The 14,763-nt window shown below is 36.3% G+C and overlaps 1 protein-coding gene across 1 annotated transcript in view; it reads right to left on the minus strand.

Moving 5' to 3' along the window:
* Positions 1–973: 973 nt before the first annotated feature.
* Positions 974–14,763, minus strand: part of Adgrl3 (adhesion G protein-coupled receptor L3) — an 877,792-nt gene continuing 864,002 nt past the window's right edge. The window contains exon 27 of the mRNA XM_008833280.3: positions 974–1,097. Coding sequence (XP_008831502.1) covers positions 1,015–1,097 — 83 coding nt within the window. The 3' untranslated portion in view covers positions 974–1,014. The remainder of the gene's footprint in view (positions 1,098–14,763) is intronic.

The raw sequence follows: 14,763 nt of genomic DNA on the forward strand, positions 1-14,763 counted from the left end.
AATCCAGGGTTTACAAGGGACGAGGAATTTATTTAATTTGGGGTTGTTCCTCAAAGAAAAACAAATGCAAAATAATCAATAATAAATTAGTTCCAGATTTCAACATTTAGAATGAAGAGAAATTACACAAGAAATTACAGTTTTTCAAAGGCTGACAATACAACAATTGCCCTAAGTACAAAAGCAAACCGTTCTAAATTTCCTTTTGAATATAACATCTAAAACACTATTTCTCTAAATATTTCTCTCTGTACTTTTCTCGTTTTTCTACATAGCAACAACTTTAGTAATTTTTGACAAACAGATGGGAAATATAATTTCATTTCTTTCAAAATGATTAAAATTGGTTTTCCAAAAGTATCAGCTCTGTGGTTTATTACTACTAGGAGTATCATATGCATTTTGTAAAGATTTTTCTGTCAAATTTGGGGTAATTTAAAGTTTAGTTTATGTATGTGCTGTGAGATTTGGAGATACTAAAAGTTTCCTTTGCAAACAAAATATTCTAGAATTATGAGCTGAAAAAACTAGATTCTTACTGATATTGCTTCATTGTGAACTGTGTCTTATATTATATTCAACTACATTAGTATTTGAGATCACAGCAACAGAAAAAAATATAAATATTGCAAGAACAGGGAGTTATAGAACCCCTGTTCAAATGTATCCCCCTCTATGTTCAAATATGTGAAAGAGGAGACTCAAAGACTTAGGTATACATATTTGAATAATATTCATGCATTTCTAATCTGCAACATGCAGATGTTTTAATAGGCCCTCTTAGGTAGGATACTTTTAAAATTTATAATTATGCATGTAAATCAGAATATGTAATTGACCAAAGAGAACTCTTTTCTAAGTATCAAGAACCAGATCTTTTAGTTACAATTTTAAACTTTAATTAGAAAATTTTTCAACACACAATTTACTACATTTATACATTTCAAAACTGATTTCTCCTTCACTGGTGCATATTTGTGGTGCTAAGTACCGCAGGATAGTGTGTATGGTGGGTCAGCCTCGGGTCCATAAATTCTGTGTCCTGATGCTGGGTGGGTCATCACAGCATGCTGTGGGAGGGCTCCTGGAAGGTATCCCTGCACCAAAATGAGTCAAGTGAGTATGTTAAAATAAAGTATATTCACGAAGTAACTGTAAGTAAAACAGTTATAAGATGGAAGAAGACAGTTTCAGTATGTATAATTAAGAATTCATATCCTGAAAATATGAAATATTAGAGTCATTAACAAGACAAAAATAAGTGTTTCCTGTAAATCAATGTCCAAATTGCCAAAAGACATACTAAAATATGCTAAACGTGCCAAAAAAAACACACTACAAAACAATTGAAAGTATGCAACCACCAAGGTAAATAAAGCTAAGAGTGCAAAAGAGAATGTGAATAAAAATGAAGGAAGGATTTATCAATAATTGGTGTCTAATCTTTTAAGAACTCCATGTTCAATTCCTTGAACCAAATTTTAACTGGGTCATTTGATTCTTGATGTTTGGTTTTTTTTAATTCTTTGTATATTCTTGATACTAACCCTCTGGCAGAGGTATAACTGGTAAAGACTTTTCCCATTCTTTAGGTTGCCTCTTCATGGGAATGAAGGTATCCTTTGCTATACAGAAGCTTTTTAGTTTTATGAGGTATCATTTGTCTATTGTTGGACTTAATGATGGTGTTATAAGAAGTCCTATTGAGAATGGATGAGAAATACTTTAAAACATGTTCAATATCTTTAGTCAGTAGAGAAATGCAAATTAAAACCCCCTTGACATTTCATCTTACCCAACTTAAAAAGGCTAAGATCCCAAAAGCAAACAAGAAGAAATGTTGGCAGGCTGTGGAGAAAGGGAAGCACTTATCCATGGTGGTGGGCATGCAAACTAGTGTAGACATGATGGAAATCAGTGTGGAGGTTCCTCAAAAAGCTAGAAATCGATCATATGATTCACCTGTACCATTCTTCGGCATTGGCTATATTCCACTACAGAGATGCCCATGCATCCTTGTTAATGCTGCCCTTTTCACAATAGTCAGGAAATGGAAACAACCCAGATGTACATCAACTGATGAATGGATAATGAAAATATGATATGTTTATCCAGTGGAATATGATTGAACTGTTAAAAAAAATGAGATTATGAAATCCACTGGTAAGATTGTGGAATCCACGGTCATTCTGAGTGAAGTAACCCAGACTCGGAAAGACAAACATTGTATGTTCTCTTTCATAGCTGGATGCTGGCTTTGAATTCATAAATATGCATATTGCATGTTTCAGTCAAGAAGTCCAGAGAGGTCAGGAAACTAATAAATGGCCATGGGTCAGGGGGAGGTTTCGTGGGAAAGGAGTTATAATACAGAGATATAAAAGGGGAAGTTGGAATGATAGAGTGGAAATGGATAAATGCGGTGGGAAATCAGAGAGCATGACAGAGAAGAAACTCTGGGGAGGGATAACTAACACTAAAAATTCAAGACAAAGCTCTATGGGAGCTTACTACTATAGAAGATTCTTAAAGTATATACATATACATTATAAAAAGAGATTAAAAGGAATTACCTGGGGCTGGAGAGAAGGCTCAGTGGCTAAAAGCATTGACTACTTTTGTAGAGGACCTTGGTTCAGTTCCCAATACCCACATGGCAACTCACAACTGTTTGTAACTCCAGTTCCAGGGGATCTGACATCCTCTTTTGGCCCCAAGGGCATTGAACAGACCTGTTACATGTACATCCATGCAGGCAAAACAATCATACACATAAAATTAAAAGAGTTACCCTATAACAGGGGTACATTGACCCTATTAGAAACCATAGGTTAGCAAAGTAAAAGCCTAATGCCACAAATTGACTCTCTCTTTTGAAGCTGTGGCCAGGGGTTCCATAGACCCTCAACAATACTGGATATTGCTCATGATCTTGGTTAACCAACCAGACCTTGACAGTAAGACCCTACTGCTGAAGACACTGCATACATGAGCTGTAGAACAAACAAGGAGAAATCAAACTGGTGCTGACTTCAAAGCCTCATCTCTACTAGCCATCTGTCATAGTGCTGGAAGCTGTTATGCATGTTATCCAAAGAGAAAGTTAATCATTAATCATCATCTGGACAGTGTGCAGAGAATGAGAGGCTGTAGAGTGATTATTCCTGAACTGGATACCTCTATCAAACTTCTGCCTCCAAAGACACAGGGATCATTGTGGAAGGGGGGACAAAAAGATTGTAAGATCCAGAGATGGTGAATGACCACAGGGAAAAGTGTTTTCCAGACTGCTGGTCATTTATTTATGTGAACTCACAGCAATGATGACAGCATGCGTAAGTCCCATGTAAGTTCTAGCCAGACAACATCCCAACTTTGATGGTGGAAATGTGAGTCAAACAAATCTCAACCCTACCTGAAGAACTACTGACAGCCAATGACTGCTTGGGAAGGGGAGTCAGTCTCTTTTACATATGAGAACCTTGGCAGGTGACCAGGTTCCAGTGGATGGACCCACAGAGAATGGAATTTGGGGACACAAGTTTAATTATAAAGGCATATATACATATATATTAAAGTATATATATATATATACATATATAATTATATTAAAGTATAAGAAATTAGGCGGAGAGTAGTAGGGGAGTGAAGATAGGGGAGGGGCCCTAAATTCAATAAAAATATATTGCTGAAATTCATAAAAATTAAATAACAATAAATCTAAAAAAAGAATGAAGAAGGAGGAAGGAGAGAGCAGCTAGTGTGGTGCCATGTGCATGTAGTCCCAGCTATTTGTGAAGCTGAGATGGCAAAAGTGCTTGATTCTGTGTGTTCTAGAGTTCTAGACTAGATGAAGAACATGGTGAGACCTCATCTCAACCAAAGAGAAAAAGAATAAGAAAATAGGTGGGTTGGAACATTAGTGAAGAGTGAAATACAGAAACTCACACAGTACAGGTACATTCACTTCAGAAAATAGTTTCAGTTTAGTAAAATTGAAATGAATTTGGCCTCGTTTCATAAAAATTAAGAAACCTAGACATTCTTACAATTACATAGTCCTCAAAAGTGGGCAGTTGATAACAGGGAATCCCAGACACATACTGGAAATGATCCAAATGGTGATCATTAGTAAATTGGATAAATTATAATATTCTGTTTAACAAAAGAGAATCATCTGCAAAAATAAAGATTAAATATAGACACTCCTATCATTTCATTTTACAAACATGGAATTTAGATAAATAAATAAAATCATAAAGTTATTCAAAATGATTCAAAAGTAGGCACAAAATACTTTTAAGGGAGTGGGCAATTAGGTGATAAGGCTGCAAAGAAGGATGATTCTGCAAGGGATTTAAGCAAGATGCACACCCCCTGGCTTGTGAGTCACTGGCAAGTCTCTCACCTTTAACCTGGGTATTGTTAAATGTGTGTTTGCTTTGTCAAGCTTCCTTAATCTGTGCATTTTAGGGATTCTTGTGAAGTGTGAGAACATTTTTTTTTCTTCTTTTCTGGTCCAGTGTCCCACTAGGTTGCTCAAGCCATTTTGAACGTGTAGGTTCAAGTGATCCTCCTGCCTCAGCTTCCAATTTCTGGGACTATTTAATTTGTTTCGTATAAACTACTTTAATTTTTAAAAATATTATTGCTCATTAAATGAAGAGTAATCCCTGATAAGCATACTTACTATCTTTTTATTTATCTATTATGTGTCTGTCATCTGTTTGCCCTTTATTATCTATGAACATTACCTAATGTTTTATTCTTCCTTTGAGATGAATCAATTATATGGTAAGTGCTTGATACGTATTGAATTAATGACACACTTGCACACACAGCTGCATTATATAACAACTTTCATCTAACCACTTTCACTTACATTTAAGCTAGATAGAGTGGATCATCTGAAACCATTTTTTAAATTGTCTTATTTTAATTAAAGTTGGATCCTTAGCTGAGAGAATGTGTCCTTCATGCCATAAAGTGACCTCCTGCCAAAAGCTTTACATCCAACTGAGATTAAGGACATATGACATGTCTTCCTCCTGAAGGTAGTGATCATGTACCCTGGTGTGAGCACCACAAATTCAATTCCATTAAAAGTAATGAAGTAGGAATGTCAGTATAATTATCTCCAAAAGCCTGTTCAGGCTTTTTCACAGTTCACGGTAATAACTGCAGTAGGCTTATAAAATTTTTGTGCAGCAAAGCCTAACTGCGTGATGTTTATATGGACATTAACTCATAAACTGCATTCTTCCCCCCAGAGACTCAAAAGGCCTATTTAGAAGAAGGTCTTGTTTTAAATTCAGTTATAAACAAATTAATTAGAGAATTACTAGGTCACTATATTTAAACAAAAGATTATATATAGTTTTCCTTGTATGTATATGTTTATAAGAATTTTAGTTATAATGAGGTAACATCAACCATGAAATTGGAGATAGGCTGGCCAATCTAGTTGAACAATTTAAGGATTTAAGACAAGTTCCTTATATTCTCTTCACCTCATCTTCTTCAAACATAACAGGAGAAAATTATATAACCTAACTCTTTTTTTAACTCTTTTATATGAGGATGGGTGTATGACATGATGAATATGTATGAGAGAGAGAGAGAGAGAGAGAGAGAGAGAGAGAAAGAGAGAGAATGTTGTGTGTCATGGCAATTGTGTGGTAGTCAGAAGACAACTTTGGCTGTGAGTCCTAGTGTAAGACAGGACCTTATTTTTGCTGCTGAGAAGGCCTGGCTAGCTTGTCTGTAAGCTTCCAGGATTTCTCCTGTCTCCAACTCCCATCTTCTCACAGGAGCACTGAGATTAAAGGTGTCCACCACCTCCACCAGCTTTCAATAGATTCTGGGGATCCAATCTCTATCTATTTCTCATCCTTGTGGGGAAAGTTCTTTACGAATTGAGCTATCGCCCTAGCCCATATAAGTTGATACTCTTCTAGCAATCTTGTGAGACTACTAAGCACAATCAAGGTTGACTATTTAGCCTAACATTCAACATATAGTGAGTCTTCAGTAACTATCAACTATTGTCAGTAATTGTAAAAATAATGAAAACAAAATTTTATTCCATCATATTGTTTTAATTTTATTGATAAGAAACTATAAATGTATTTCCTTTCTTTTGTTACATGTGTTTTACAGAAAAACTAGTGCTGCAGAACCAGTACAGAGGGGACTGTTTCAGGAGATGCTACTGTAGCCTGTATGCCTCTCACCTCCTGCTTTTCATGTCCCGTTCTGTACCCTTCTGCTTGCATGTTGGGCAAAACCAGTGAACTGCATTGAATGAATCGAACCCACTCAGATGATGGACTAGCACTACCCATTCTGGATTGAAGCTGAGTGTTGGTGTGTCTCTCTAGTCTTCTGGCATGATTGCTGTGGTGGTTTGAATGAGAGTGTTCCCCATAGGCTCCAAGTATTTGGACATTTTGACCCCAGGTGGTGGTGTTGTTTTGGGAGGGCTTAGAAGGTGTAACCTTGCAAGAGGAAGCATGTCACTTGGAGCAGGCTTAGAGAGTTATTAAGCCTTACTGGATCTCCATGGCTCTCTGCTTCCTGTGCCTGCTTGAAGATGTGAGTGTTTAGCTTCTACTCCTACTCCAGCTACCTCTGCTGCCATGCCTCCCCACCATAATGAACTCTAATTCCTCTGGAACCACAAGCTCAAATAAACTCTTCCTTCTATAAGTTGCTTTGGTCAGTGTTCTATCACAACAACAGAAAAATAACTAAGACACTTGCTCTGAGAGAGCAAATCATCATATTGTGAATTTCTCTTTAGAGAGACTCAAGTGGCATAGAATTGAGGGCAGCCAGTGACCAATAACAATGGAAGAAACCATACCCTCAAAGAAACCAACCACTTCTACCCACAACCATGAGCAGCTGAATCTTATTATCAGTGATATGGGGAAACTTAGGAAGGGAGCCAGCAGAAGCTGGCTATGATTTCAGTCTTAAAAACACTTTGACCATAACCAGTGCTCTCAGCCCACCTCACTTGAACTCTTGACCACCTGAAACTGGAATAATTGTTCTTGTTTTAAGCAAATAACCTTTAGGGTAACATGCTATGTGGTGATAAATACTAACACTAAGAGCAAGGACTTAAAATGTGAGCCAGGTTTTCCTGTATACCAAATAATCTATAAAGAGGAAATAGCATCAGCATTTCAAAACTTTATGAACTTCAAAGGCAACTATTTTTAGAAAAGATTATACTTTTTATTTTTATGTAAACTTTGATTCTCTTCTTTTAAAATTATACTATTGTCATAAAAAATAAATCCAGGCAATAATTATCTTAGAAATAGTATGTAGTCATCTGATATAGTTATGATATTAAAAATGACTACTTTTATAGGTTTAAAGAGCTTTATAAAGTTTTATAGATGATTTTCTACAGGAAAATAGGCAATAACAAAGGCTAACAATAAGCCCTCAAGTCCAGAAATAAAGTGATTTATCTTTGCAGTCTTAGCAATTATCACAGAATCCCGGCATGCAGTATATTACCACAGATTTGTATTTCTTTCTGAATGGAAACAAGAGAAACTTTTTTGAAAGGGATATGTAAATAGAATACAGGTTTTAGAACCAGGAAGATTTTACTCTAAATACAGCCTTTACCTACCACTGTGACCTAAAGCAAGCTACTGAATAAGTTTAAAAAAAATGAAAATTGCAGCTAAATTTTATTTAGTAGAAAGAAAAAAAGTAAGAAAAATATTCTGAAAGGAACACAGTACATACCACACCACACACACACACACACACACACACACACACACACACACACACACACACATACACACACACACACGAATATTGCCTAATGGCAATTTAAAGTGGATGTGACTATAAAAAGCAAAAGAAGACAGGTTAATGAATCAGAATCGAAAGTTCATTGGCCAATTTAATTATAGTTTGGTAAGTTAAAAGTAGAAATTATGGTATTTTAATTTATCTAATTTATCTAGGAAACAGAGAATAAATTTGGATTATCCCTGGCCCAGTTAACCAAAAGAAAGAAAGAGCACCTCCAAATCCACAAAATCAGAGATGGAAGGGAAAACATCACAACAGACAGCAAAAAGATCCAGAACATTATAAGAGAATACTTAAAAAACCTATACGCTACTAAATTTGAAAACCTAAAAGAAATGGACAGGTATATAAAAGCATGGGAGCCACAAAGCTAAACCAAGAAGAGATTAACACCTTAAACAGACCCATAAGATGTAAGGAAATTGAAACAGTAATACAAAATATGAAGAAATTGAAACAGTAACACAAGGCTTCCCAACTAAATAAATCCCAGGCCCAGTTGGATTTACAGCAGAAGTCTACCAGATATTTAAAGAAGACCTCCAACAAATACTACTTAAATTATTCAAAAGGAGGGAGAACTTCCAAATTCTTTCTATGAATCCAGCATCACTCTAATACCCAAACCAGATAAAGACAAACCAAGAAAGAAAACTACAGACCCATATCTTTAATGAACATAGATGCAAAAATTCTCAATAAAATACTTGCAAACCGCATACAGACACATATCAAAAAGATCAATCACCATGATCAAATCACCTTTATTTCAGAATGCAGGGATTGTTCAATATATGTAAGTCCATAAATGTCATAAATCATATAAATGGACTCAAAGGCAAGAACCACATGGTCATCTCAACAGATGCAGAGAAGGCCTTTGACAAAATTCAACATGCATTTATGTTCAAAGTCCTAGAGGGAATTGGACTGGAGAGAATATACCTCAACATAATTAAAGCCATATACAACATACCCACAGCCAACATCATTCTAATTGGAGAAAAACTGGAAGCATTTCCATTAAAATCAGGAAAGTGACAAGGCATCCACTATCTCCACTCTTTTTTTAACATAGTGCTTGAAAGTCTTGCAAGAGCAATAAAACAAAAGAAGGAAATAAAAAGTAATAATTGGAAAAGAAGTGGTCTAATTATCCTTTTTTGCAGACGATGTGATATTATATCTAAGAGACACCAAAAATTCTACCACAAACTCCTAGAAATTATTAACATGTAAAGAGGCAGGTACAAGATTAATCTATAAAAGTTTGTAGCCTTTCTATATACCAATAACAAGCAATCAGAGAAAGAATTCATGGAAATACTCCCTTTTATAATAACCTCAAAATAAAATAAAATATCTCTGAATAAACTCGACCAAATACATTAAAGACCTCTACAATGAAAATTTTAAATCTTTCAAAAAGAGATTGAGGAAGACACCAGAAGAAAAGACCTACCATGCTCATAGATTGGTAGAATCAATATTGTGAAAATGACTATCTTACCCAAAGCTCTTTATAGATTCAACACAATGCCAATCAAAATACCCATGACATTCTTCACAGAATTAGAAATAAACACCCTAAGATTCATATCGAAGTACAAAAGACCTCAGATAGCCAAAGCAACCTTGAGCACTAAGAGCAATGCTGGGGGGATTACTAAACCAGATTTTAAACTGTAGTACAAAGCTATAGTCATAAAAACAGCATGCTACTGGCACAAAAATAGACCTGTAGATCAATGGAACAAAATTGAAGACACAAATATGAGTACATGCAATTTCAGCCACCTGATATTTGACAAAGGGGCCATGAATATTCACTGGAGGAAAGACAGCATGTTCAGCAAATGGTGCTGGCAAAACTGGATCTTTACCTATAGAAGAATGAACCTAAACCTCTATCTTTCACCTTGCACAAAAGTCAATTCCAAATGGATCAAAGACCTCAAAGTGAAGCCTGAAACTCTGAAACTATTAGAAGAAAGTATTGGCAATAACCTACAAGATATAGGTGTAGGAAAGGATTTTCTAAACTGGACATCAATTGCTCAGGAAACAAGGTCAAGAATCAACAAATGAGACCTCATTAAACTAAAACACTTCTGTACATCAAAAGACACAACCAAGGAAGTGAAGGGAAAACCCATAGAATGGGAGAAAGTTTTCAACAACAACACATCTGACAGAGGTTTAACATCCAGAATGTATAACGAACTCAAAAAAACAAAGAATCAAGAAAGGAAGTAACCCAATTAAAAGGTGGGCTGAGGAGCAGAACAGAGAGTTCTCAAAAGAAGACATAAAGATGGCTAAGAAGCATCTTAAAAGGTGTTCAACATCATTAGTAATTAGGGAAATGCAAATTAAAAGCACTTTAAAAGTTCATCTTACCCCAGAACGGCTAAGACCAAGAGAATAAATAATACCAAATATTGGAGAGGGTGTGGGGAAAGGGGAACACTCATCCACTGCTGGTGGGATTGCAAACTTAACCCCTATGGAAAGCAATGTGGAGCACCCTTAAAAATTATGAATGAACCTACCATTTGACCCAGTTATACCACTCCTTGACATATACCCAAAGAACTCATCCTATTGCAGAGACACTTGTACATCCATGTTTGTTTGCTGCTCTTTTCACAATAGCTAAGAGCTGGAAGCAACCTAAGTGTCCCTCAACTGGTGAGTGGATAATGAAAATATGGTTTATTCATATGATGGAGTTTTACTCAGAAGTAAAGAAAGATGAAATCATGAAATTTGCAGGTAAATGGATGGAACTAAAAAGTGTTATATTAAGTGAAGTAACACAGACACAGGGAAAAAAAAAAAAAAAACACTTTTGTTCTCCCTCATATGTGGATCCTAGCACTGAATCCTGATAAGTGAGTATGTATCCAGACATAACTAAAGGAATCAGGATCATGAAGAGGAACCAGGGAGGAAAAGGAAAAGAAATAATCTGAAAGTGAATAGTAAGAAACAGGCATTAATAAGGGAGCTATGGGAAAAAAAATGGGGTTATTTAAGGGGAGGGAATAGGAAGTGTTATACACTGAATCTTGGGGATAAAGGGAATGAAGGAGCTCAAGAGAGGTGGGACCATAGAAGAAGGGTATTATTAAGGGAGAAATGGCAAAAATGGGGGCACTTTAAATGTGGAAACCATGGTGGAAGGGTTAGACAATGCGAGAGATAAATAATGCCTAGCTAGTTTAAAAAAAAACAAACAGAAAACCATATTAATTGAACAACCTACTGACAAATTATACATACAACTAGATCAAGGAACATATTTCTAGGCAAGGTTTATCTGAGAACATTTGGTCTTTGACCAAGATCTATCTTCATGGTATATGGTAATTAAAAGTACCAGACTAGGGCTGGAGAGATGGCTCAGTGGTTCAGAGCACTGACTGCTCTTGCAGAGGACCTGGGTTCGATTCCCAGCATCCACATCACAGCTATAAACCATTCTTAACTCCAGTTCCAGGGGAATCTGAAGCCTCTTTTGACCTCCATGGCATTGCACAACATGGGTACACTCACATACATGCAGGCAATACAGTACACATAGAATAAAAATAATAAATAAAAAATTTAAAAAATGTTTTTAATGTACCAGACTAGTGAAACTAACCTTCTTGGATGTCTAACAGCCATACTTTGAGGCCTATACTAATTTGGTCAGAGGGACATAAAGGACAGTTTTTGCTCCTTGCCTTCCTATGTTGACTAAGTTCCAGGGGATTATGAGCATCTCTCAAAATATGCTGTAACTGTGGTAAGTCACCTGTCCTCTTGATCAAGGAGGCCATGGAGACCCCATCAAATGAAATTTGGATTACAGAATTTTTAAATAATGTTTGCAAAAAAGACATAGAATGTTTATGATATACATGAATTACTATGTTAATATTCACTAAATAATTTCAACAGCTTGTTAATTATTAAAATAATAAGTCAATGCACAAAACTATTACCATGTTAGAAATACAATGAAAAACATGAAGCATTAATTTATGGAAACACATAAATGATTACTCAATATAATGACAATAGCTCAAATTATCTCTTCCTTCTTAAGCTGCATTTTAAAGACATCATCAATGTGACATATAGATGTGTACTTGTTAGACTGTTAAGGCTGAAAGTACAGGTGAGATAGATTACCTTCTTTATAAAAAACAGTACTGTGCTCTTGTGATGCCATACTCAATACCTGTACAAACCCATAGCAGACAAAACACCCAAAATAGATTGGGAGACCTGGGCAGGAAACCCTAGCCCTACCTGAGAATCTATTGACAATTGATACCTGCCAGGATAGGAAAAGTCACTTTTCCTTAAGGATATAATGCTTTGTAGGCTGATCAGGTTTTACAGGATGAACCCAAAGAATTAGAGAACACTAATTAAAATTTATAGGCCTTTGAAAAATAAAATGATTCAGGACATGGAGTGGGTGGGGGTAGCAAGGTGGGGATGGAGATGTCAGGGGGTCTGCATAGAATCAAAATACAGTGTATTAAATTATCACAGTAACAATAAAACTATTTTTAAAAGCAGTACTATATAAAAATGACATCTTTCAAAATAAAATGAGAAGAGAGAAGTGGATGGGAATACAGAAGTAATGTCCCTTGCCATTTGCTGGTGATATTTGAAAGTGTATATTTAGTACGTGGTAATTTTAAGCTGGTCATTTTTGACATTCAGTTAAATTTTTGTATAATAAATTAAAAAGACACACACCTTTGATCTGGTGATGCAACTTCTACAAGTGGTTCTCCAGATAAACAAATGTAATCACAAATGATATGTGTTAAAAGAACAGGAAAAAAGTAGAACTGACTTAAGGACATTGAATCTTCTGGAAAATATACAAGTTATAAAGAATAATACAAATATTTAAGTGCTTTGCATAGTAAGAGCTCTGTAGCCTACTTAAAATGGAAAAAAAGAAAAGTGCAGTAAGTTATTTTTCCTCAGTAATGTATTAAACACACATATAGAAATTTAGTTCAATGAAAAAAGGTGTAATTATGAAAAGTAAGTAAATGTCTACATACAGGTGTACATATTCAAACAGTCACCCATATACACTGATAATCTCAGAGAGTTTCTGAAAGTATGCACCAAATTGGTAACAACAGCAACTTTTACGCTGGGCCTTTGCATTTTCTGTTTTTATTTCCTGATGCATTCATTCACTCTCCATGTGGCATTTACTCTATGTCTACAATGTACCATGTGTTATAATAGATATTGGCACTGTACTGTCTTTGTGGAAATACAATCTTCAGAGGCAGATAATAAGCCTAATAAATATTTACAGTATGCCAGGAGGAAAACAAGGAGAAGGAGTAGGGTAGGGGTTACTAAATTTTCAGGTAGGCTGTCCAGGAGGATCCGGGAGATGGTGTCTTTTTAATGAATCTGAAGGAAGACAGAAAATGGTCAGGAAGATGTTCTGAAGCACAGGGACAGCTACTGCAAGGTTCCTACACAGACTACGCTAAACTGGAAGAATACTTTTGAGAATGGTGTGGACAGGGATGAGAATGAGATGAGAAGCAGGGATAAATTGGGACAGGAAGCTGGGCGCTCAATTGTGGAAGGCCTTCGAGAACTGAATATTTTGTACCAAGTATGGTGGGAAAGACTGTCAGAAACGCTTTTTTTTTTTTTTTTTCACAATACTGGTTTTTAAGGCTATTTTTCCAGCTGTTTTGTAATTTGCAAGCAGTTTTCTTATTAAAAGACCTCTGCAAGCCGGGTGGGTGGTCCACATCTATAATCTTAATGCTAGCGACACAGGTCTCAAAGTTGGAGGTCAGCTTGGGTTACGATATGAGACCTCCGTGTCCAAAACGGAACCAAATAGACATCTGCAGTTTTCTCACAGTCCACAACTGATATACCATGCTAGTCATATGTCTGATGTGATACCTGGACTGAAATTTATATCGTATACCTTTCCTGAAGTGTATCATTAAGGTAGCATGGTGGAAAATCATTTCTGTGAGTTCATATGAGAAAGGTCCCAGGAGCCTGTAAGATTCTATTTCCTTATGACCATGTACCTCCTCTCTCCATCTGTTGTAAAAGAAACTTCTTTGCTGAGTGGTGACTGGCATACTTGTCTATAAGTATAAGGATTCATTTCTAGCATATAGTAAGACATTGTGTTTGTCCAGTGAACTGGGGAAATGGGCAGAAGGCCGCAGCTTTGGCAAGGAACTTTTGGCAGCCGATCACTGCTGTGTAAAAGAGAGTTGATTTTCTTTAAGGAAGTGATACTAGACAGACTGACAGACTCCAGTGGATGAACACCCACCAAGGGACATCTGGGTACATAGACTCGACTCAATAGTCCTGTGGGCTGGATATGGGGGGCAGTATAGAAAGGGAAGGCAGGACTAAATATGATTAGGACGTATTATATGAAAATCACAAATTTTCAATAAAATATATTAAAAATTAATTTATTTGACTGTCTCCCCCTTCAAAGGATGATGGTACACCACTTACAAATGATTTTCTAATGACGTGCTTAGAGTATTATGGCCCTTGATGCTGTTTATCTAGTACTGTTTTTCCCCCTCCTTCCCTCCTCCCCTCCATTTCTCCTTTGTACCTTCCCTGTGTCCCTTCCTCCTCCCCCTCCTCCTCCTCTTCCCCCCTCCTCCTCCTCCCCCTCCTCTCCTCCTCTCCTTCCTCCTCCTCTTCTTCTGCCCTCTCCTCCTCCTCTTCCTCCTCTTCTCTTTCTTCAAACAATATCAATGAAATATGTGCAAATTTAAAGGAAAAGAAAGTCTTACAGTATCTTCTTTCAAATAATACAAAGTTATTTTAGAAAGATGCAGCTAAATGTTATATTGGTAATAACTCCCCTTGCTCCCC

Source organism: Nannospalax galili, unplaced genomic scaffold (assembly GCF_000622305.1).
Source record: "Nannospalax galili isolate Female #2095 unplaced genomic scaffold, S.galili_v1.0 scaffold433, whole genome shotgun sequence".
In the NCBI taxonomy this organism is placed as follows: domain Eukaryota; kingdom Metazoa; phylum Chordata; class Mammalia; order Rodentia; family Spalacidae; genus Nannospalax; species Nannospalax galili.